The 26465-nt window shown below is 40.3% G+C and overlaps 1 protein-coding gene across 3 annotated transcripts in view; it reads right to left on the bottom strand.

Moving 5' to 3' along the window:
- Positions 1–26465, bottom strand: part of ca16b (carbonic anhydrase XVI b) — a 720903-nt gene that overhangs the window by 373693 nt on the left and 320745 nt on the right. For all 3 annotated transcript variants that reach the window (XM_087994366.1, XM_087994367.1, XM_087994368.1), the window contains one exon: positions 23126–23274. In XM_087994366.1, coding sequence (XP_087850492.1) covers positions 23126–23274 — 149 coding nt within the window. The remainder of the gene's footprint in view (positions 1–23125; positions 23275–26465) is intronic.

Below are 26465 nucleotides of genomic sequence, written 5' to 3'. Positions count from 1 at the left end.
CTACTTTATTGCTACAAGGATAATTGATTGCCTGCAGAAGAATTTAAAGAATTAACTGCAAGAAAGCTGCCTCTTCAAACAGACAGGTAATGCTTAATGTAATAAGGAACAAAGAAGCTACTTCTGATAAAGAAGACAAGCTGCAGAGTTGTAATGTTTTGGATGGAAGGACACAAAAAATCATTAATATATCATATCATAGATCTGAAGGATGAAAATCTGCACGAGAATTGAACTCTGGATACTTCCAGAGACAGACACTATTGGTGGAATCATAGCTAAATTTCACCATTAATCAGGTAATAGCCAAGTCGAGTTGTGAGGCTCAACTTGCTTAATTAAGGGGTCTTATTTTAGTTGCCAGATGCAATAAAGTTTAAATCATTATTTCAGAACTTGATTGTCTGTGAGATTTCTCAATAAGTAGCCAAATTACAGGTAACTTGTGGTGATTTACCCAAAACACCTGACTCTTGGGGAAAGGCTGGTGAGTAGGAAGCTGCTGATGAGGCTCTGGAAATAACAGTTGTTGATTGTTCAATAGGAGGTGTGGAGAAATCTGGGAGGATCTGCATCCGAGCAAGGACAAGGGACAAGACCACCCAGATCTTAAGCTCACTCTGACTCACTCCTCTGATAAGACGCTTCTCCACATTGAGAGACTGGTGACTTTCATGAAGACTCTGATCCAGCAGCCTGACCAGGGTTTATTGGTATATGTGAAAACCCACTCAGTCTCAATGACCTCGCAGACGGTTTAATACAAGAGATGGACAAGGTAAATGGAAGTTCTCTGAGGTCAATGTTGTGGAGGAGCCGGTGTTGGACTGGGTGGACAAAATTAAAAATGACACAACGCCAGGTTATAGTCCAACAGGCTTATTTAAAATTACAAGCTTTCAGAGTGCAGGATCATAGGACACAGAATTTATAGTAAAATACCAAAGTGTCATATAAGTGGAATGATGTATTGAACAAACCTAGATTGCTGTTAAGTCTTTAATCACTTAGAACAGGGATGTAGGTTATATTTGATTAATATGTAAATCCCAGAACTTGTAACAAGTCACCATCCCGAGACAACTTAAGGTTTTATCAGTATATAAAAAAAGTGACATCTCAGCTCAGACAATGCATTAAAGTTGTGAGGTTAGAGTCTGTCTGTATCCCAACCTTGAGTCAGACTGATTCTATTTCCAAAGTAGGAACTTACAAAATGTCACACAGACTGACTACCTACAGATTGTGTGCTTTTGAACAAAATAGAATGTATCTGCAAATACAAATCTGCAAATGTAAATTCACCCCATAGACTTATATGTGTGTGCGTATGTGTGCGTGTCTGTGCACACGAGTGCATGAGGGAGAGAGTGTATGTTTATGTGTGGTTGTGTGTGTGAGAGAGAGGGAGGGTGCATGCATGTGAGAGAGTGTGTGTGCATGTGAGAGAGTATGTGTGTGTTTGACAGAGTACATGCCTGTGAGAGGGTGTGTACATGAGTGTGTGTGTCTGTGTCTGAGAGAGCATGTGTATAAGAGAGGGTCTGTGTGAATGTGTTTGTGTGTTCATGTGTAAGAGTGTGTATGTTTATGTGTGTATAGTGTAGTGGAGTCACCTGTAGTGTGACATAAACCCAAGATCCTGGTTAAGGCCATCCTATGGGTATCAAACTCTGCTCGGCAACTCTGTGTTGTTATGTATCCCAAAGTCTGGCATGGAGGATGGTCACCTGAAGATTGGAGGCCAAACGTCCTTGACCGCTGAAGTGTTGCCCTACTGGGAGGGAATATCTCTGTCTGATGATTTTTGCATGGTCTACGGTGTCTATATTCCCCTTAGGGAAGCAGAAAGAGCCAAATGTCACATGAGCAGCAGCTGGCTTTATATCGAGATGGTTCACAAGGTGGTCCTCACGGTAAAAGCATTTCTTCTACCTTTTTTCCTCATAATGCCATGAAAACAGTCAAGTAGATTGTCTCATTCCATCAGTCCAGGAGGAAAAACATCAACAGAAAACTCTGAGACAGACAGAACTCCAGTGTTTTGCTGTAGCAGGCAGAGATGCATAGCAACTTCCACACTCAAACTGGTACTGAAAGTTAAACTAAAATCCTCGTTCTGTGGGAACTTGACTCCACTCATTTTGGCTGCTTTAAAAAAACCTCACAAGCTGTTTACTTCATTGGCTTGGAAGAGACTGCTTGGCATGTCTATCTAACCTCTTTTCATTAAAAAAGGGCAAAATACACAACAGTTTGTCCTCATTGCACAGGGGATTTTCAGGTTGGGTCTGGCACAAGAGCGGCGCTTGATCTGCAGCAGAGACCTCAGGTAGGGTTGGGTGTTGTGCAGTGTGGAAGTTGATGATGCTGTCAGGTCAGGGTCTGGGGCAAGTGTTGTTGGTGGCGTGTGAGATAAGTATGGGGTTAGTTTAATATGGGTGTGCCTAATTTATGTTTGTCCAACTTAAGAATGTTAGTATTTAGATTAGATTAGATTAGATTGCTTACAGTGTGGAAACAGGCCCTTCGGCCCAACAAGCACACACCGACCCTCCAAAGAGCAACCCACCCAGACCCATTCCCCTACATTTACCCCTTCACCTAACACTACGGGCAATTTAGCATGGCCAATTCACCTAACCTGCACATTTTATGAAACGTCATACTAACAAATTAGATCTCATACAGTTGTGTCATTTTAAAGATCCATCAAATGGATGACTGTTTTACTTTGTCCTGCATTGTATTCCAACTTGCATACAAATTGACTTATGGACTCAGTAATCAAACCTGTTTGCCACTTGGGGACTGCCTGTAGTTACTCAGGGGTTAAGCTATATATTTAACAGTCAAGCTATTCCACAGTAATTTTCTTACTTAATTTCCTCTGAAGTTTACAAAGTCTCTTATTTAAATGGAGACTTGCTAAGGGTTCCCATATTAGAGAAATTTCTCAGGGGAAGATTCAATTTCCTGGGCAATTTCCTTCAAGTGTGCTATGATGGGGGGTGCTTTAGGGTCCTCATGTGAACTCCCACCTATGCTGGAACAATGACTGTCTAGTCATTGGAAAATCAGACCAATGTCTTTTCTTTGAGAAACCCTGACGATGCTCCTCTCTGAGGCTTTCTGACGTTGATCCTCCAGCATAGTGAGAAAGCAGGTTAGTGCTGCTCTTGGTTAGCTGTCCTCCACCCGATGGATATCCTTCCCTCGTCCTCATTTGGGGAACTGCACAGTAGGGAGGTAATAACATGGCCCCTGTGCCTTCTTTCCATGAGGTCACCGTATGGTCCCTCCTTGGTTGATGCCTTTCTTTCCAGCCTGACTTTGAAAGCTAAACCTCAATCTCAACCCCAGGTGCTCTCAGCCTAACTTACCTCATCTCTCTTGCAATATCAGGTGCATGTTTTAACTCCTCACTTTACAAATTTGCTGATGAACCTGATGTGCTTTTAATAATCATGTGATATTCTTGCCCCCCCCCTTGTCTCCCTGCTCAGTCCACTGTTAAATGGCATGAGTTCTGAAAAGTAGTGCCAAATTGACAATTTGATAGTGACAACAATCTGATAATTGGTCTACTCCAGAAGGCAGCTGGGTTTCTGACTTTCTCCCCTGCTTACCTTCTGTAAATTTGTAATTGAGCATAATAACATCGGGCTTCATTGAATGGTATCACACATAATTTTATGACAGATTAGGAGGGGTAATGACCACTTTCCAACAATAAAATTCTGCACCTTGAGGTTTTTTGAGAAAATCAGTTTAAAGTGTCCTAATCTATGAAGACCTGAATCAAACATGTGCCACAATGCATCAACGTGTTTAACAAAGAAAACACAGCAAAATAAACTTTACTACAAATTAAATCACTGACTACAGGAAATGAAAACAGTCCAGAATTCTACAAGATTTAATGACATTATACTGTTGGAAAACAAGAATATTGGTTATTCCAGACGAGATATTTAGCACCCACACATTAACCATGAGGACAGATATTGGAATTAATTGTTTTCTGGTGTACAGCTGTTCCAGAGTTTGTCATAATGGATCAAGAATATTGAGTGATTTAAAGCATGTGACTTAATTGAAGTTATTTGAGAATTTAATAGCCTAAGTACCTCAAACTACATATAAAAGATTGAAATATCAATTTTTTGTGCATGATCAAGCTTCTCTTGAAACATATTGGGCCGAAGGGCCTGTTTCCACACTGTAAGTAGTCTAGAATCTATAATATACAGGTCTTCAGTTAACCATTCAGTGTCTGCATGATAGGATTGTTAAGATACTTACAACATCAAGCCTGAATGCTTAGGAAAGCACTGTTACATGTCAACGTAACAGGAAGGTTTGGTTAAAAAAAATAGTCCAGGACATATGGACATTTTATTAGTGTTTCACTAAAGCTGTTTTGATTATCATCTCCAGTTTCTGATAATGGTTTGCTCATAGTTATTGTAGGCTTTTCCTGGAATATGTCTTTAATTTATCCAAATTCCCATGATTTGAAAATCTGGAATTTAGCCAGGTTTAAGATTGGGGTTGTAGGCAGCTGACTGACACAAAAAGATAGTGAGTTGGCAATGTTAGCAGTGATCCCACATTTAGAAAGCAGCACTTAAACTCCCTGAGTGAATCAGAAGAGTGAGGTGGTAAGCTGTCTTAATTCGTCCAGAAAGGATGTGTTTACAGTGAGATATCAGTCTGGTTGTCAAATCAGGCATCTTGCTGTGAAACTAAACCCTCAGTGCTAAACAGCATTACAATTGACTTCTCCAAGAAGATTTGACACATCAGATAGATTGAACAGGCTTCTCAAATCAAATCGTCCTGCCAGTACTGATATTCTACTCCATCTTTCACAATTTAATCTGCTCAGATTGAAGAAACCCTGTAAGCAATTTCCACTACCCTAGATTCACTATTCAATACCTATTGGAGGCAACAGAAAGCAGACCTACCAGTCAATGTGTCACTGTTAAGTGTTTAACCATGACTTGGAGGATAAATATGCCAAGTATGTCCACATCACTGTGGTCGCTACTCCGACAACAATGTTTATTGGTGATGTGAAATCCTGGCTTTTCCAAACAATGTACCAAGGACAGAGCATGTCTTCTTGCTCCTATTATCCAATAGCAAGTGCACTGCTGGTTCTGAGTATTGAGTCAAATGTCACTGATCCCAGTCTGCAGATATCCTTTGCTAACATGCAAATGAGAGGACTTTTGAATCTGACCGTTAGATGAGCAGAAGAATGTCATCAAAATAAACAAAAAACCTTAGCTGACTACATTTCCCTGCATGCAGAATAGGAAACAAGCATTACTACTAAAGTCAATATCAGTTTATGAGAATTAGGGAATAAAAAGTCGATGGTACAGAAATCTGTTTTCGAATGTACTCCTCTAAATTAATTATGTCAGAAATCACACGACACCAGGTTATAGTCCAATAGTTTATTTGAAATCACAAGCTTTTGAAGAGTAGCTTCAAAAGAGAGAAGCACACAGACCACAGAATTTATGGGCAGAGAGATCAAGGGCAGACAGATCAAAAGATCGTACCAGTGGTGTGAGTGAAGTGTCGAATAATAAGTCTTTGCAGGTGACCAAGAGCGTTAGACGATGTGAGTAAAGTGTCAATAGCTGAATAACAAGCGAAGGGATGACCTATAATCCGATTAAATGAGGCAGAGAGATAATTACTAAAAGAAATGTGGTGCTGGAGACAAACCAAATGACTGGAATAACATGGAACAAATACAGAAGCCGCTGAGAAGGCCCAGCAAGTCCGGCAGCATCTGTGAAGAAAAACCAGTGGAAGGGTGAAAGATTTGTAGCTCAGGTTTTCAGTTTGTTCGCTGAGCTGGTGGGTTTTGTTTTCAGACATTTAATTACCATTAGATTACTTACAGTGTGGAAACAGGCCCTTCGGCCCAACAAGTCCACACCGACCCGCCGAAGCGCAACCCACCCATACCCCTACCTTTACCCCTTTAACCTAACACTACGGGCAATTTAGCATGGCCAATTCACCTGACCCGCACATCTTTGGACTGTGGGAGGAAACCGGAGCACCCGGAGAAAACCCACGCAGACACGGGGAGAATGTGCAAACTCCACACAGTCAGTCGCCTGAGTCGGAAATTGAACCCGGGTCTACAGGCGCTGTGAGGCAGCAGTGCTAACCACTGGGCCACCGTGCCGCCCACCATGCTAGTTAATATCATTAGTAGGCCCCCGGTGAAGCATTGATGTTCTGTCCCGCTTGCTATTTATGTGCCCTGGTTTGTTATGCTGGGTGATATCATTTCTGGTTCTGTTTCTGAGAGGTTGGTAAATGGGATCCAAATCTATGGTGGGTCTCGATTGGGTTGGGATATCTGATTGGCATGAACAAGTTGGACCGAAGGGTCTGTTTCCATGCTGTACATTTCTATGACTCTTTATGTTTGCTTATGGAATTCTGGTTTGAATGCCAGACGTCTAGGTATTGCCATACGTGTCGTTGTTTGGCCTGTCCCAGGATGGATGCATTGTCGCAGTCGAACTGGTGTCCCTCTTCGTATGTCTGTATGGATACCAGTGATAGTTGGTCATGTCTTTTAGTGGTTATCTGGTGCTCATGTATCCTTTGATGAGTTTCCTGCCCGTTTGTCCAATGTAATGTTTATTGCAATCATTGCAGGGCATTTTGTATATTCCATTCGTTCTGCTGGCTGTGGGCATGGGATCCTTTAGATTCATCAGTAGCTGTTTTAGTGCGGTAGTAGGTTTATGGGCTACTATGTTTAGAAATTCTCAATCACATACGACTGAACACACATTCAGCAACAGATAGGTTACTTTACCAGTTCTATTTAAACGGATCACTAACTACGTAGAGGTCAGTTCAGGCTGATTGTTTTTGATTGTTGCTACAATTTAATGACTGTTTGTTACTTTTAACAGTTGCAAAGGTCTATTTGAAATGCTGAGAGAGCTTTTAATGGACTTCAAGGTTCTTGCATGAAGCAGTTGCTCCCATACATGGTATATTTTGAGTCTTTCCATTAAAATAAAGCAATGCTCATAGAATAAACAGAGACTGCAGAGAGCAGGACAAGCTGATGGAAGGAAGATGCATATGGGGAAAAGGACTCTCAGTAGGAACATCTAGCTGCCTGGCGAAAGAGATATTCTCCAGGCTGTTTTGGTGAGGAACAATGCACAAGATGGCTGCAATTAAAAAAGAATGATCTCACTGAAACTTTACACGTGCTGCAACCAGAAGTGCAGTGAAGGTCCTATTACTGCCAATGGTTGTGAAGGTGATTGTGGTCATGAAATAGGAGCATTTGGAATTGAGGATATTAATAAGATCTTGTAGTTTGCTGTCCATTGTTGAATCTAAAGTTCTCTATTCAAAAAGAGCTAACTACATTTCATTCTTTCTGGCCAGAGACAAGCAACCAGAGCAATCACACAGCTTTGCCAATATTTCAGGCTTCTCCATGCTGCAAGATATCACTGGTTGGACATTCATCAATTTTTCCCCTTAAAGAAACTGAAACAATGCATTTGGTGCATGTTCATCAGCAGAGAGACACACAGTGAACAATGCCCAATATCCTGGCATAACTGGTGATATCTCCATTCTCTAGCAGTTCACTGTATCAGTTTCACTTGAGCTCCAACAACAATTACTGAGTGACAAGGGCTATTCATTGACAAGTTGGTTAATGACTCTGATATGTGACTCATGTACAAATATGCTGTAGGGGCAGTATGCGTAAAATTAAAGCCACCTTACTATGACATCCGATCAGTGTACTGAAACAGTGCTTCTGCTTTCTGTACAAAACAAAGTGAGTATCAAACATGTCATACAGCCTTGCCAACAGAAGGGCAGTTCTTGTCACCAACTATACAGTGAGCAGCTGTGGAAAAAGGACAAGAGCATGAAGAAGAGGTAAGAGTTGGAAGAAAAGGATAAAATAGAGAGTCAGAGGTAATCTGGACACTAGCTTTTTTTTCTGTTCAGGGCCTAATATGTCCCAGGCCTACTGTGTTTTGAACTTAAGATAATTAATATCATCAGAAAATAAGTGCAAGAGAAACTTAAGAGACTAAAACAAATCCACAGAACCAGATGGCCCATATCGTAGGGTTCTAAACAAAACTAGCAACAGAGATAGTGAGTGCATTAATTTACCAATATCTCCTAGCTGCTAGAATGGCCAGGGCAAATTGGAAGTCAGCATTACTAGTCAAGTAAGTAGGGAGAATACAAAGGGGAATCTACGGGCCAATTAGCCTGATATCAGGCTTTGGGAAGAAGCTATAATCTATTATTAAGAAAGTTATACCAATGCGCTTAGGAAATTATACTATAATGAAACAAAGTCCACATGATCTGAAGAAAGAAACATCTTACTTCACAAATTAATTAGAGTTTTAGGATGTAACTAATAGGGTAGATAAAGGGAAACCAGTAGATGTAGCACACTGGATTTCCAAGAGTACAGGAGGAATGAACACAAATGGGGCAGTTTCAAGTTGGCAGGCTTATCATAAGGATCAGTGTCATGGGCCTCAGCAATTTACAATCTACATCAATGATGTTGATGAAGAACCAGGCTGCAAAAACATAGATATGTTGGGTGAGTGAACAACATATGGCAAATGGAATATAACGTTAGCAGATGTAAGTAAATCAATCTGGGAGTGAAAGCAGAAAAGCAGAATTTTTTTCCGAAGTGTGAAACTTTCAAATGTTCATATTTGGAGAGACTTGGATGCAGGAACACAGATAGGTACAACAACCAATGAAGAAGCCAAATGACACATTTATGTATTGTAACCAGTGGGCACAGTGGTAGTTTGGCGCACTGACCTCTACACTGCTGAAGCCAGACGCCAACTCGAAGACACCTCCTCCTACCGCTCCCTCGACCATGACCCCACCCCCCATCACCAAACCATCATCTCCCAGACCATACACAACCTCATCACCTCAGGAGATCTTCCTTCCACAGCTTCTAACCTCGTAGTCCGGGAACCTTGCACCGCCTGATTCTACCTCCTTCCCAAGATCCACAAGCCTGACCACCCTGGCCGACCCATTGTCTCAGCCTGCTCCTGCCCCACCAAACTCATCTCCACCTACCTCGATACTGTCCTATCTCCCCTAGTCCAGGAATTCGTTCGAGACACCACCTACGCCCTCCATCTCCTCCAACACTTCCATTTCCCCGGCCCCCAATGTCTCATCTTCTCACCATGGACATCCAATCCCTCTACACCTCAATCCGCCATGACCAGGGCCTCCAAGCCCTCCGTTTCTTCCTCTCCTGATGTCCCCAACAGTATCCTTCCACTGACACTCTCATTCGTTTGGCTGAACTGGTCATCACCCTTAACAATTTCTCCTTCAAATCCTCCCACTTCCTCCAGACAAAAGGGGTAGCCATGGCCACCCATATGGGCCCCAGCTATGTCTGTCTCTTTGTCAGCTATATAGAACAGTCCATCTTCCGTAGTTACACCGGCCACCACTCCCCACCTCTTTCTCCGCTACATTGATGACTGCATCGGCGCCACCTCGTGCTCCCACGAGGAGGTTGAGCAGTTCATCAACTTCACCAACACATTCCACCCCGACCTTAAATTCACCTGGACCATCTCTGACACCTCCCTCCCCTTCTTGGACCTCTCCACCTCCATTAATGACGACCGACTTGACACTGAGATTTTTTACAAACCGACCGACTCCCACAGCTACCTGGATTACACATCTTCCCAGCCTACGTCCTACAAAAATGCCATCCCGTATTCCCAATCCCTCTGCCTCCGCTGTATCTGCTCCCAGGAGGACCAGCTCCAACACAGAAAACACCAGATGGCCTCCTTTTTTAGAGATTGTAATTTCCCTTCTCTCGTGGTTGAAGATGCCCTCCAATGCATCTCATCCACATCCCGCACCTCCGCCCTTAAACTCCACCCCTTCAACTTTAAAAGGGACAGAACACCCCCCGGTCCTCACTTTCCCCCCACCCTTCGCATTAACCATATCATCTGCCGACATTTCCGCCACCAGAGATATATCCGGACCCCACCACCAGAGGTATATTTCCCTCCCCACCCCTTTCCGCTAAGACCGTTCCCTCCATGGCTAACTGGTCAGGTCCACCAAACGACCCTCCAGTCCTGGCACCCTCCCCTGCCACCGCAGGAATAGCAAAACCTGCGCCCACACCTCCTCCCTCACCACCATCCAAGGCCCCAAAGGAGCCTTCCACATCCATCAAAGTTTCACCTGCACATCCACCGATGTCCTTTATTGTATCAGTTGCTTCCGATGCGGTCTCCTCTACATTGGGGAGACTGGACGCCTCCTTCAGGGAACATCTCCGGGACACCCACACCAATCAACCCCACCGCCCCGTGGCCCAACATTTCAACTCCCCCTCCCACTCTGCTGAGGACATGCAGGTCCTGGATCTCCTCCACCGCCACTCCCTCACCACCCGATGCCTGGAGGAAGAATGACTCATCTTCCTCCTTGGAACACTTCAACCCCAGGGCATCAATGTGGACTTCACCAGTTTCCTCATTTCTCAACCCCCACCTTACCCCAGTTCCAACCTTCCAGCTCTGCACTGTCCTCATGACCTGTCCTACCCGCCAATCTCCCTTCCCACCTATCCGCTCCACCCTCCCCTCTGACCTATCACCTCCATCCCCACCCCTATTCACCTATTGTACCCTTTGCTACCTTCTCCCCAGCTCCCGCCCCCCCATTTATCATTTATCTCTCCACCTTGGAGGCTTCCTGCCTCTATTCCTGATGAAGGGTTTTTGCCCGAAATGTTGATTTTCCTGCTCCTCGGATGCTGCCTGACCTGCTTTGCTTTTCCAGGACCACTCTGATCTAAACTCTTGTTTCCAGCATCTGCAATCCTCACTTTTGCTTATGTATTGTAACCAGTCCTTTAGCAAGGATGCATTCAACTCAGAAGAAGCCAATGGTTAAAAGCCAGAAAAAATGTTACTTCATAAAGATCTGTTTGTGTTGGACAATTTCCAGAAACTGGCAAAACGCTGCCTCTCAGCATTTCATAGGACTTTGAAAATCTGACACAAATACAATGAGTTGCCTTTTACAAGCTAATAGCTATGAGACAGCTAACTAACCAGCAAAAGATATGTATCTACAAACTGTAGAATTTAAATAATACCTAAAAAAGTAGAGTCACTGCGTTTGAATTTTGAAACCCATTCTTTGGAAATGTTAATCCCACTAGGAGAAAGTGAGGACTGCAGATGCTGGAGATCAGAGTCGAAGAGTGTGGTGCTGGAAAAGTATAGCCGGTCAGGCAGCATCCGAGCAGCAGGAGAGTTGACGTTTCAGACATAAACCCTTCTTCAGTATGTGTATGATACTGATTTAAAAGACCATGATGTGGAGTGAAGTTGGACTGGGATGGACAAGGTCAAAAATCAAATGACACCAGATTATTGTCCAACAGGTTTATTTGAAATTGCAAGATTTTAAAGTTCAGCTCCTTCCTCAGGCGTGGTATGAAAGAGAGGTCGAAGACACAGTATTTATGAGCAAGCAGTTAACAACTTTAAAACTAGCTGCCCTTGTTGAATCCTTTAATCAGTTAGGAAGTAGACTGTTGACTAAAGTGCAAAATCCAGATTTCTTTCAAGTCTTTGTCCCTCGATAATTAAAGTTTTATCTATGTACAAAGGTGACATCTCACGTCAGACAATACACTTTAGGTGTGAGGTCTCGTTTCGAATCTATGTTTTAAGCTGAGGTCAGGTTTTACTTTTCTTGCAGAAAAGAATCTTAAATGAAATAATTTGTGTGTGTGTGTATAAATACATGCATTTTAGAGTGCGAGTGTGTGTGTGTGTGAGCAGAATATTTGTAAGTTTATCAATGTTACAATAAGCTAATAAAAAGAGTTATGAACTTTGACCATTTTGTCCATCAAGAATTTCAGGCAAATTAGGAATATAAGAAGGGAGATGTGGGTTCACCTACTTACACTTTATTGCATAGGAATTATAGAATCATAGAATCCTTTCAGTATGCAAGCAGGCCATTCACACCGACTCTCCAAAAAGCATCTCACCCAGACCAACTCTCTCCATCTTATCCCTGTAACCTTGCATTTACCATGGCGAGTCCACCTAGCATGCACATTCTGGGCACTATGGGGCAATTCAGCATGGCCAATCCACATAACTTGCACATTTTTGGACTTGGATCTTTGACTTAAGAGTATAAGGATAAGAAATTCTTGCTACAGTTGGACTTTGGAGAAAATACATCTGGAGAACTGTGCTGTTTTTGTTCCAATATATAAGGAATCATAAACCTGCCTTGGAGGTAGTGCAGCAAAGACTAGTTCCTGAAATAAGATGTTTCTCCTCTGGCATGGACTGAATAAATTGTCTTTGCAGTTTAGGAGAACAAGAGGTGTTCTCTTTCTGAAGGAGCTTGGCAGAGTGAACATGGACAGGTTATTTCCACAGGATGGGGAATCTAAAAATTGTGTCCTAGTTTCAGGACAAAAGATCAATCATTTAGAGTTGAAATAAGAAGACAAAGCTTTTCTCAGAGACTTGTCAAGGTTTTGTAACTGTCTACACTAGAAGGTTGCAGATGTTCTTCATTAAGTGTATTCAAGCCTGAGACTAATAAATTAGTCGGGGATACCAGGTGCAGGCAAAATAACAGAGGTGGCACACAAGTTGCCTACTCCTGTTCCTATTTCTTAAGTTCTAATCTATGGGATAAAACATAACAGTTAACTTTTACTGCATTTAAAGGCAATGTTTCCTCTATGATTGACAATGAGTGGCTATCTAACCTAAAGTCAACCTGGACCAATATTAAAACCATGCAAAATTGTAGAATCTCTACAGCGTGGAAACAAGTATTATCGGCCAAAAAGTCCACACCGACCCTCCAAACAGTATTGTACCCAGGCCCATTCCCCTAGATTTCCTGACTAATGCACCTAGCCTACACATTCCTGAACAACATGGGCAATTTAGCATGACCAATTCACCTAACCTGCACATGTTCGGACTGTGGGACGAAACCAGAGGAGGAGAATATGCACACTCCACACAGAGTCGCCCAAGGCTAGAATCGAACCTGGGTCTCTGGCACTGTGAGGTAGCAGTGCTAACCACTGAACCACCATGCTGCCCCAACATTTGGACATACTTATGGAATCATACGAGTTCTTATTTAATCCAATGTTCAATTTGGCATACAAGGGTTTCAAGGCACTTGTGAAGAAGGGGACAAAGCCTAACAAATTTTTAAGCCTAAGCGTCAACCTCTACACCAAAGGAAAAGATGCCAGGAGAATTAGCTAGCAAGCAATATACAAGCATTGTTAAGGAAATCAATCAAGACAACTCAAAAAACTAAATATTGTCATGTGAAACCATGTATTATTCTTCAGTCATTCTAAAGAAAACATAAACCTGCCAAACAACAGAATTTAATAGTTTTCCTCAAGGGTTGTATCGATTAGTTTAAGAATTATGTTATGTTTTTATTTGAAGTCACACACAGAAGCAGATCTTCAAAGCCTATTTGTAAATAAGTGAAGATAGATGAAACAGTGGAAGACAGAGGGAGATGAAGTAGCTTAGACATGTAGCGAGAATGCTTGCAGAAGAAAAATCAATTGTTAACATATGTAACAGCAGACTAAAGAAACTTGGACATACTTTCTGAAATCCTAGAAAGCAGAACTTAATGAGGAATGGGCAATAATCACTGATCTTAACAGCACCACCCATGTCTTGTGATTGAATTTCAAAATTGTCAGCTTGCTACTGAATGCAGATTTATCAATTGTTCATTGCATATTTCTTCTAAATGGCACAAGAGTCATTTGCATGACCTCATTTTTGGAATCAAATTAAAGCCAATTTCTTACATGGCTTGAATTGAAAAGTCATTAACTGAACCTTGTTGAAATTAAGGAAAAAAAAATTACATTTATGGAGCACCTGATCCATAATCACTGGATGTCTCAAAGCACTTTAGAGCCAATAAGGTACTTGTGAAATGCAGTTACTGTTGTGATATCAGGTAAAATGGCAGCCAATGTGTGCTCAGCAGGCTCCCACAAACAGCAATGTCCAAACGACTAGACACCTATATGTGTGAAAAAAAACAAAGAACTGCAGATGCTGGAAATCAGAAACACAAAGAAAAATTGATGGAAAAACTCAACAGCTTTAACAGCATCTATGGAGAGAAAGCAGAGTTTATACGACCCTTCTGCAGAACACTGCCAGACCTGATGAGTTTTTCTAACAATTTTTATTTGTGCATTTGTTTTTGTAATACTGATCAAGGGGAAGAATATTGGCAGGGGATGGAGAATAACTCCTCTGCTCTTCATCAAAGTTGCATCATGGAGTTTTTTCTGTTCACTTGAAAGGCCAAACCAGGCCTCTGTTAATACCACCTCTTAAGGCACCAGCAACTGTGTGGCTCTCGAGCAGCATTGCAGTGGAGTTAATTTTTACTTGACAGAATGATATCAATATTTGGTTTGGGAAAATGAAGAAGTTTTTCAATTCTATTGCCAAGAGAAAAAGCTTTCTAAAACTTAAAAAGCCAAAAACAATTGAACAAAAAACTGTATCCTAAAAAGCAAAACACCACTGTCCAAATTTGACCAGAGTTAAAATTGGACGTCTAGTTATGAAAAAAGTTAAACAACAGTGATAATTTGCCTGGAACAGAGTGAATTTTGGGATCTAATAGGAGTTTTCAGAATTCACAAAAGCTCCTGAGGCAGTAAGAATTAAAAACATTCAATGATGGGCATACAAGAATACATGTACAGACTGCAGGCTAGAAGAACAGGAAGGGAAATCAGAATTTCTTAAACACAGATGGCTATTAAACATGGAGTGCTTACAAGTGCCGACTTTAGAATGTATACTATACTTAGGTGAGAAGTGGACAAATGCAAAAGATTAAGAAAAGATGCATATTAAAATGGTTTAGAATGGACATATGTATTAGAAGAACCCTAATCATGACTGAAAAATAGTTCAAGATAGTCTACTGCTGCACAGGTTCTATGAATCAATGATAAAAGCATTAGATTTTGTTTTAAAAACTCCCAAATTAAGATACCTCATTTCTTTAGTGCATAGGACAGAACAAATTCTTCATACACACCCTGCAATAAATAATGAATATGCAGCAATTTAAAAATAAGGCAACCCAGTTCAGACAAACCTAAATGCTACTGTTCTATTGTGGCTGATCATCTTTCACATTGGCATTTGTGTTAGATGGAGAGGCTAATTAAACATTCAAAATTGCATATCAACCATCAAAGAACCTCATACAACTTACATTCGTTGACCAAAGAACAAAGAACAATACAGGACGGGAACAGGCTCTTTGTCCCTCCAAGCCTGCACTGACACATTTTTCACTTGCATATCAAAACTTTGAATTCTTGAGTATGGTAATATGAAGAACCTAAACAATGGCCGAACTAAGGACTGTTCAAGTAATGTTAAACAGGAGTCTTCTATTATTCTAATCCAAAACTATCAAACTTGAAAACAAGCACAAAGCACAAATACAGTCCACAAAATTGAAGACTGACAATCACAGAAGTGCGATGGTACAAAAGGAAGCTACTTAGCTCATGGTACCTGCACTGGTGAATTAAATGAGTATCATTACATAGTGCCTATTTCCTGATTTTTTTCTCCATGACTTTAGACATTATTTTCTTTGAAATAATCATCTAATGCAAGGATCATAGTGGCAAAGATGTCAGTGGAGGCAAAATGGTGCCGAAGAGTGTTGGCTTCGATTCCATCAGTGCGACGAAAGGGGCTTGTGCCTGGTCACCAGGCCCTTGGCCCATGACAGAACACTTAACAAGAAGGTCTGTAAAGTTGGACACTTCCTTTACTCTTCATTTTTCTGCCTTTATATTCTTTGTTTTGGTTTATTTTTATGTGTTTTAAGATGGCGCTGAAGGGTGGCGACACTATACAACACTTTTCATTGTATTTTATAACAAGATACATGTGACAATAAATAAATCAAATCAATACCTTCTTGAAGACTTCAATTGAATCCGATTCTACCACACTTCAAGGCAATGCATTTCATATCCTAACTACGTGATAAGTGAAAAAGTTTTCTTCACTGCACCATTACTTCTTTCACAGATTACTTTAAAGCTATGCCATATCATTATTGTTTCTTTTACAAGTGAAAACAGAGTCCTGTCTATTCTATCCAGCCCAATCCTGATTTTGAAAACATTTATGAGATCTTCTCATAGTCGTCTTCTCTCCAAAGAGTACAGTCTTCACTCTATCGTCATAAGTTCCTAGTCCCTGGAACCATTCTTGCAAAAAAACCTTTAGACCAAATGAGGGTATTCTTTTAACAGTCACCATGACTGAGACTTGCTTTTCAAATCCCAGATTTTTTTCATTTTTCTTCAATTGTACCAGCCTCCACCACTTCCTCTGGCAGCTCATTCCATACATGTACCACCTACTTTGTGAAAACATTGCCCCTTAGGTCTCTTTTATACCTTTCCCCTCTCACCCTAAACCTATGCACTCTAGTTCTGGACTCACCGACCCCAGGGAAAAGACTTTGTCTATTTACCCTATTAATACCCCTCATAATTTTGTTAACTCTATAAGATCACCCCTCAGCCTCCGATGCTCCAGGGAAAACAGCCCCAACCTGTTCAGCTTCACCCTATAGCTCAAATCCTCCAACCCTGGCAACATCCTTGTAAATCTTTTCTGAACCCTTTCAAGTTTCACAACATCTTTCCGATAGGAAGGAGACCAGAATTGCATGCAATATTTCAACAGTGGTCTAACCACTGTCCTGTACAGTCACAACATGACCTCCCAACTCCTGTACTCAATACTCTGACCAATAAAGGAAAGGATACCAACCACATTCTTCACTATCCTATCTACCTGTGACTCCACTTTCAAGGAGCTATGAACTTGCACTCCAAGATCTCTTTGTTCAGCAAAGTGTTTTTCAACACTCCCTAGGACCTTACCATTAAGTGTATAAATCCTGCTAAGATTTGCTTTCCCAAAATGCAGCACCTCGCATTTATCTGAATTAAACTCCATCTGCCACTTCTCAGCCCATTGGCCCATCTGGTCAAGATCCTGTTGTAATCTGAGGTAATCCTTTTCGCTCTTTTCAGTCAAACAGTCAGGGCAGGCAGGGACAAGGAGGACTAATAAATTAAACTGCATTTATTTCAATGCAAGAGGCCTAACTTAGGGACTCTAAGTTGGATTTGGAGAGAGAAGAATTTTCCTGACTCTAGCCAAATACTTTCACGTCTTAAAAAAACCAGTATAATCAAAGGGGAATGCCTTCGTTTAGATTAGTTAGTTCAGCAACAGTATATGTGAAGAAAGGCTGCTGATTCTCTCCCTCCTTCTGCCCTTCTGACTTCATAACCTGTAAGCCTTTTGTGTCATTTTTACTCTTTGTGCTAAGGGGTCTGTTTATTGGGATTGTTACAAGTATTTTGGAACAGCATCATTAAGTTGGGATAGCCTGTCAGATTTGTATACGATAAGTTATCCGGTATTCTCTTTTCAGTTCGTTGTGTTTCATTCTGGAATTTTGGAAATAAATTCTGTTTGTTTAAAACTTCACAGTCGGACCAGCTAATTCACTCTGGGAATATCCAATGTACACTTACCTGAAACAAACAGCAAAGTTACAGTCTGGGCTACCTGCTTAAAATTTTTTTGAGGGGTCAGGCCTGGTCAATAACAGGAAGACGCACAGATCAGAATAATGAAGTGAAAGACAGGTAAACTGACTTCCAATAGATTGGCAATCCCTATTAAAGAGTGAAAGCACACTCTCGGAAAATGCACTGTGACCTGCATCAACATGGCTGCAGCTATTCTGTTTCATTGTTTGAAGGCTTCTTGGCCTCTCAGTTTCAGTAGTGTACTAGACTGGTTGACATAGCCAAGTTACAAACAGTTTAGCAAATCTGTATGTTGTTAATAAAAACAACAAGTGCTGAAGAAAAGGCGTCATATTGGACTCGAAATATTAACCCTATTTCTTTCTCCACAGATTCTGCCAGGCTTACTGTTTTTAATTTAGATTTCTGACACCCACCATATTTTGTTTTTACCTGTATGGTGTTAAAGCTAGGATGGTGGAATTTGATTTGATTTATTATTGTTACATGAGTGGAGACACAGTGAAAAGTATTGTTTTGCCACTATCCAGACAAATCATACCTTATATAATTACATCAGGGTAACAGAACAGAATGCAGAATATAGTATTTCAGAGACACAGTATGTGTAGAAAAAGAATATATGAGAGTATCTGTTCATATGTTTGATAACAGCAGGGAAGAAACTGTTCTTGAATCTGTTGGTACATGTTTTCAAACTGCTGTAGCTTCTGCCTGATGGAAGACAATATAACCAGGGTGCGAGCGGTCTTTAATTATGTTGGCTGCTTTCCTGAGCCAGTGTGAAGTATAGATGGAGTCAATGGAAGGAAGGCTGATTTGTATGATGGACTGGACTGCATTCACAATTCTCTATGGTTTCTTGTGGTCTCAGTCAGAGAAGTTGCCATACCAAATTGCGATGCATCCAAAGAGGATGTATTGTGTGGTGCATCAATAAAAATGGATAGAAGTCATTGCAGACATGTCAGTGACCAGCACATTCATTTTGCTGACACTGAAGGAGACATTGTTGTCTTTTCAATATGCCATTAAGTTCTTTTTTTTCCTGTACTCTGTCTCATTGTTGTCCAAGATCTGATCTACTACTATGGTATGATTAGCAAATTTTAAATGGAGTTAGAGCTGCACTTGGATACACAGTTGTGAGTGGATAAGAGGTATAGTAAGGGGCTGAGAATGCAGCCTTGCAAGATACCAGTGTTGAGGATTATGATGGAGGAGATGTTGTTGCCTATCCTTACTGATTGTGATCTGTAGTCAGGAGGTCAAGGATTCAGTTGCAGAGGGGGGAGCAAAGTCCTAGGTTTTGGAGTATGGAGATGAGTTTGTTGGAATTATGGTACTGAAGACAGAGCTAAAGTCAATGAATAGGAGTTTGATGTAGGTGTCCTTGTTATCCAGATATTCCAAGATGAGTGTAGGGCTAGCGAGATGGCGTCTCCTAAGGACCTACTGCAACAGTGGCAAATTATAGCAGATCAAGGTAATCTGAGAGGCTTGAGTTGATGTGTGCCATTAATAATCTTTCAAGGCACTTCATAATCATGGATGTCAGAGCCACAAGCTGTAGTCAATAAGACATGTAGCCTGATTTTACTTTGGCACAGGAATGATAGTGGTCTTCTTGAAACAGGTGGGAACCTGACATCAGAGTAAACAGAGGTTAAATATATTTATGAATATTCCTGTCAGCTGCTCTGTGCAGGATCTGAGTGCACAGTCAGAGGTTCCATCTGGGCGAGTGACTTTCTGTGAATTCACCCTCAAGAAGGCCAATCTGATGTCTGTGGTGGTGTCGTAGATACAGGTGCAGCCGAGGCTGTCAGGGAGGGTGACGTCACTTCACTGCCTTCTATTCAAACAAGCATAAACTGCACTGAGCTCATCAGGGAGGGATGCATTGCTGCCAGTATTTTTACTCGACTTCACTTTGTAGCCTTTGTAGCGCTGCTGGAATATCTTGAAAGTTTTTTGCATATTACAATAACTTATCCAATATCTGCACTCTTGCATGAAATCCTGTGAATTACATGGGCTTATGTCAACTTCTTGAATTGGCAGCACCTTTTTGGCCTCTGTATCTGACCCCAATTCCCTATGGTATTTCAATTTCTGATGTCAATTTTATATTTCTCTGCTTGAACTGCTGAAAAGTGTTCCAGCATCTTTTATTCATTCAGATTTACAACATTTGCAGTATTTTTTGCTTTGTGCTACCCATTCTTTTGTTTGGGTATACAGGTATCCCCTGCTTTTCGAACAGCGATACTTTTTCCTATATAAACCATGCACCTTCGCTTTACGGCATTTTCGGCTTGCGAAAGGTTTGCTGGGAACATTACTTTCAGATAGGGGAGGCTACCTGTATATCCTCTATACATTTTATTTGGGACATTTCACTTTTTTTTCATACTTTGCAGCTTGTGATTCTGACTTTAAATCTCAGTAATTTTTAAAAAAATGTCACAGAGCACTAATTTCTTTAAGCCCACTCCCTATCTTGCTTAAAATCTTTGCAATTCTACAAATACAATGGTATAAGTTGTCAAAGAAGCATATAGTTTGGAGGAAAGGACTGGAATCAATTGCTCTGAACAAGCTCCTCTTCCAATTTCTGAAAAAGCAGGTTGATACCGATCGCTTCTAAAGCTAATAAAAACAAGTTTTTTTTACTTCACTCCGGTCTGAAATGTTACCTCTTTACTTATAAAGCAGGCAGTTGACATGCATTCTAATTCTTTGTGTTCACATTCCTTCTAAGATCCTATAGGAGGATCTTATAACATAAGGTCAGGAAGTTTCCAATTCCGCCTCATTGAAAGTCTCCTGTGTTTCACAAGGTGAGAATAGGGGAGCTTATTAAGAATCACACTGTACTTGGTAGGAAGCCAACACACCAGATTCCCAGGCAGCTAAGGGAAACAAAATACTAATTGCAGGAGCTGAGCTTGTTTAAAAGGAACAAAATCTACATTTGCCCAACCAAACATCTCTTAGAACTTTATAGAAATTCATGAAAATAGCTTATGAAATTATTTGAAGGTGGGGTGGAAAGAATTATTATTGTACTGGCTGCAGTAGAATCATAAACCACTCATTAGGAACAGATTTACAATTTTGCTACACTTAGCATCACAGGTAACTTTCGTGGTCTGTAACGTTTTACAAGGGCAGTTAAAAAAAACTTTGGAAGCAATTTTATAAATTCAGAGTATCTGCAACAGCATATATGCAAATATAAATCTTCACGTTGTATTAGGATCAACTTCTGAAGGCGCTACTTGAGTTTTAATCATATCATCCCTTCTGCGTGTGTATCACAACACCAACAGTTAATTAGATGTTAGCATAGGAACCACATCTAAAATCAAACAAGTTGGTGTCTGCAGCTGATGAATGTGGAGGCACTTATCATTTGTAAACAAATAAAAGTGACTGTGGGGAATACCTATTAAAGGATATCTTTGCATCTTGTTTGATAACTATGCAGATTTTACTATGATGTGGCACCAGATCAACTTTCAGTTTCTGCAAAGTTGGGTTGATGAAAAATGTAAACAAAACCCTTCTATTCATCTAAATGGATCCAGTCTGGTTTCTGATACATCACAGGGTCTTGTTAATCTAAAATCAAATACAATGCCCAAATGTTCTCTAAATTTGCATCACACCATCAATGCTCTGCATCACAGAGGAGTTGAGCACATGAACATGTTTACATGTACACAGACAGAGTTTCCAGTGTCATAATGGAAAATGCCAACTGTTCTTTCATATCCATGGGGGCTGGGAGTTGAAAATTAAGTGAGTAGTCACTACAGACCGCTTTCATTATCATCTATTATTGGTTGATTATACAGTTAGATTGTTGAAGTTCTCACAGAAGATTATCTGTTCAGTCATTTTGAAAATGACATAACAGTGTAGGCCGGCCAGCAGAGAAGGGTTGAAGGAAATTATGTCTGTTTTCATAAATTTAAAAAAAAATCACTGGAAACCATCAGAACGTTCATATTCTGACCACTGCAGCAGGTCAATCTTTAGCAGACAGAAACCAATGAGTTAAGTCATACACTGCTCACAATGCTCTAGGGAACACAGCCGCAGCCTATTCAGCCTCTCCCTATAGCTCAAATTCTCCAACCCTGGCAACATCCATTTGAACCTTTTCTGAACCCTTTCAACTTTCACAACATCCTTCCGATAGGAAGGAACCAGAATTGCACACAATATTCCAATGCCTAACCAATGTCCTGTACAACTGCAACATGACCTTCCAACTCCTATACTCAATGCTCTGACCAACAAAGGAAAACTTACCAAATGCCTTCTTGACTATCCTATCTACCTGCGACTCCACTTTTAATGAAATATAAACCTGTACTCCAAGGTCTCTTTGTTCAGCAACACTCCCTAGGACCTTAACTTTAAGTGTGTAAGACCTGCTCTGATTTGCCTTTCCAAAAAGTATTATTTGAATCAATTGGCCTGAGCTAATCCAGTTCCCAATGGATGCCACCTTACAGCACAATAGTGAATATAACAATATTAATTGCAATCTCAATTAAAGAAGATACAAGAATGACAGGCATAAAAATGAAGAAGATTCTCCTTGTTACAATTCTTAGTTGGTCTGCTGAAACTGGAATTGAGAAATGTTGATGTGGAGCCCTATTGTGGTCATGTACCTATCCTGGACTAGGAGGCCAGGTTCAAGTCCCACTGGCTCCAAAGGTAGGTAATAACATCTCTGAATAGTTTGATTTGAAAGAATTGGCATAGAATTTAAAAAAAAAACATTTTTAAACCTAATTGAGCACAACTTTGTCATGGAGAAACAAAAATGGGTGAATGGTAATGGTTTCTGAACACAGTATGTTTTATGTGATATATGCAATCTTTCATATAGGTCATTTAGTACAATACTAATATAATACTTTGATACCTTGAATAGCATTTCCTTCATAAATTTCTCAGTGAAATCTAAGCCAAGTAAGGATGTAACAATCTGCTTTGTCATTTCATGTATTGCAAGCAATGTTATGAATTTGCTTTTGAAATGAGGATTTGTGCTTCTTCTACATCAATGGCCATCTGGGAAAATAGTTTATACCTGAGATATTTGGAAAGAGCCAGCCTTCAGAGCTACCACTACATAGACAAAATAAACTAAAAAATGGAAAATAAATGTGAATACTGGTCTGTGATGCAAATCAAATTCCAATTAATTCAAGAGTAAACTAATCCAACTTCCAGTACCAGTGAAACAGGCATATTTTTTATTCGATGCAAAATAATATCTCACCAACTTGATGCCTTTCTCACCTCAACTGGATATCTTTTTCCATCAAGACTGTGCTCCGAACCTGGAAAACCTCCATTCTGACCCCAGTGAAATTCTAGTTTTTCTGCTTTAAGCCTGCTTGGAAGATCAGCTCCACTGACAAAATAATCATCCTTCAGTAGAACAGCAACTGTAAGACAATAAGACAGAAAAAGGTTTGTTAGCAGGTCACTGACATAAAACAGGCTGATCACATATCCATAATTTGCTAAAAATGTGAATGCACTTGCGCACATACACACTCTTTCCACACTATTTCATTTGCTGTGGTCACGTGTTCTGTCAACCCTTTATATTCTTATGTTCACATTTATTATGGGGTTTGACATTAGCTTATCAAACAACCTAGACACTGGACTCCAATAAATCATTGTGTAAACAGGTTTTTCCTTGTATTTCTTTTTCCTCAGAGACTGAAATCCATAATTCAGACATTTTATTTTTGAAAAAAGTGTTTCAAACTTAATGTATTCAAATATCTCTTATATGCTTTGATGTCTTTATTCAGAATTTTACTCAAAAGGTACACCCTCTGCCAACAGGTTGGATTTGGATAGTTTGCTCTGTGTGGACACCTGAGCTAAATTTAAAATACAGAGTCTGAGCATGTACAATGTACATAATTCCCCAGGGTACAGCAGTTCCTTTCTATAAAGTGAATTGATTACATATTTCCCTTCAGGTTCCATTGCTGTGATCAAAAGGTTTTCTTCAAACAATTTTAAAACAAGTAAGAGCAGATTTCAAAAGCCTTAATAAAATCAAAGTTATATTGAGTGATTTAAACTAACCTGTGAATCGGTATAAACAAATGTGAAAAGGTAGGGAAAGTTTTCTTATTCTACACTCTTTGTTGAATCAATTTGAATTTTGAAAGTAACTAAAATTTCTTTGGGGGTAACAGAAGAGGAGGAGGAATACACAGGGAAAGGGAGGAACAAAGAAGGTTGCAGCCTTTCAAGTTCTGTTTGGTGGGGTGGTGAAAAAGAGTGGGTGTGGGTATGAAAGTGATGATTAAAGGAGAGCTGAATGAGAGCAAAGCAAATTCAAACAGAGGAGATAGGGACAGTAATGGGAATGAAAGACTGGAAGAAATGAAAGAAGTAGGTGGAAGGTACAGGAACACGAAATGCGAATAGAGCCACTGAGAGCCAAATGCTGCTGACGTCTTACACTCTAAATGCATTCTACAGCATTACTGGTGATTCTGACCATAAAATTCAACCATTCTTTTATTATCTCCACTTTATACCTGTAAAAAGCAAAAGACACCAAAGAGAAAAGCAAATAAGTAGACAGACAGGCAGGAAGGAAGACAGGCAGAAAACAAGAAAATACAAGAGATAAACAGCAAATGAAAGGATTAAGACAGGTCAAGAGAAACCATATTATATGAGAAAATCCTCCAAATGACAGGAGTGCTCCATGATCACTCTTGTAGGGACACTAAGATCTCCACATCAAGGCAAACAATACTAGTAATACCAAGCTGTCCCCGACATGCTTACACATACATGTTGGTAGCCGCCATGGAAAGACAAGACCTGCAGAATGCTCAGTGTCGCTGAAAATGCATTCCACCACTTTAGCCAGAGTTATTCAGCATTAATGGAAATTCGATACTTTCCTGATGGCTGATAGTTTGTTTGTTGTGGACTCTGAAGATCTTTCACTGAAACTTCCTGAGGTGAATGTTTCACAAATCTGAGCCTAAAATGTTTGAATTCTAGTGACTAGTAGATTTCTCTGCAAACTCTCCTGGTTTGCAAATTTCATATACTAAACTTTCGACTGAAATGAGTTGTTCCCTGACCTCCTAGATGAGAAAGTGAATTAGTTTCTAAATTAAACACTCATCTTCTGAATTTAGATTAGAGTGTTGCTGGAAAAGCACAGCTGGTTAGGCAGCATCTGAGGAGCAGGAAAATCGACATTTTGGGCAAAAGCCCTTCATCAGGACTGAAGCAGGACTGGTCTTCTGAACTCAACTTTTAAAAAATAAATTGTCCAATTTTAGGTTTTCTGAACTTAGGATAAAGTTATGTTTTCTCTTCCTATTACAACACCAACAACAAACATCTTTCACTGTCATCTGCTCTCCAACAAAATGCTGGATTCAATCACTGTCTTAAAAGAACACTTTGAACAATTGTTTGCAAAATAAAATGCTTCAAAGAAGTAAATCACCATACACCAGCATCTGTTCTGAAGTCCCGACTCCAAGAATGATATTAGTATATTTAATTTACATACCTTTTAACGCACAAAAAAAAACACAATTACTTCCGATACATTCACTGGACCTACATGGACACTGCTCCCAACATGCTGCCAATAGTGCAGATATCAGGGCATGTTTGATCTTATTCCTCAGTAGAATAAGATAAAGTCACCATAGTCCCAGAGGTTCATAGTGTTGCTGTTTCATTAGAGGGACATGACTGGTGGTGAGCTTAATTTGAGGATTACCATGCCTCAGCCGATGAGAAGGCAGAACCTTCATGCTAACTTCAGGAGTACAGGAATTGGATATTGTTGGTGTCACTCTGCAAAACACACACACACACACACATCTTGCTGATGGTCAATTTAATGTAACACTGCACGTCATGACTGACATCACACATCTGCCATCTGAGAAAAACTCACAAGCTGTTTGAAACTATTTGATTTCATGCCATAATGACATGCTCAGTCAACCTACTGTTTGTCTTCCATCTTAGAGGCCTAAATAAAACAACCTTCTTGTGCAAGTTCTACCCATGGACATGCTTTGGATCAAAGAACAAGCAACACAAGAAGTTATTAACATGTTCCTTGGTAACAAACACCACCTGTCAAATGGCAGGCATTGAACTATTATGATGAGAGTGATCCTTGCTAAACAGGTTCAGAATAAACCAGGGCCCTTGCACAACAAACCTCCGCCATTTGTTTGGACTTTATGCACGTCTGGAGAGACACCCACAAAGCTGCAAATTACTGAGCATCTCGTCTGGACTAAGTGTGAAAAAATAATCTTAAACTCAGAAAATAAGGAACTTGTTGCTTTACTTTGGCAAGTTCCATCTTCTAACTAAAAATCAAGGCAGATGAGATTAGTTTAGAATGGCATCTTGGTCAGTATAGACATGGTGGGCCAAGGGCCTGTTCCTGTTCTGTATTGTTCTATGCTTTAAAATTATTTTAGTCATCATACTTTGGCAAAGACATAGAACAATTGCTAACTTCAATCAAATGTATGTAATTTTAAAAGATTTTTTCATTTGCAATCTAGTCAGTCATAAATTTATTGCAGGAAAATTTAATTTAATCCATCTG

Source organism: Chiloscyllium plagiosum, unplaced genomic scaffold, assembly GCF_037043375.1.
Source record: "Chiloscyllium plagiosum isolate Xiang-an unplaced genomic scaffold, Cpla_swu_hap1 HiC_scaffold_14, whole genome shotgun sequence".
NCBI lineage: Eukaryota > Metazoa > Chordata > Chondrichthyes > Orectolobiformes > Hemiscylliidae > Chiloscyllium > Chiloscyllium plagiosum.
The sequence above is the reverse complement of the archived record's forward strand: the minus strand, read 5'-3'. Positions and strand labels throughout refer to the sequence as shown.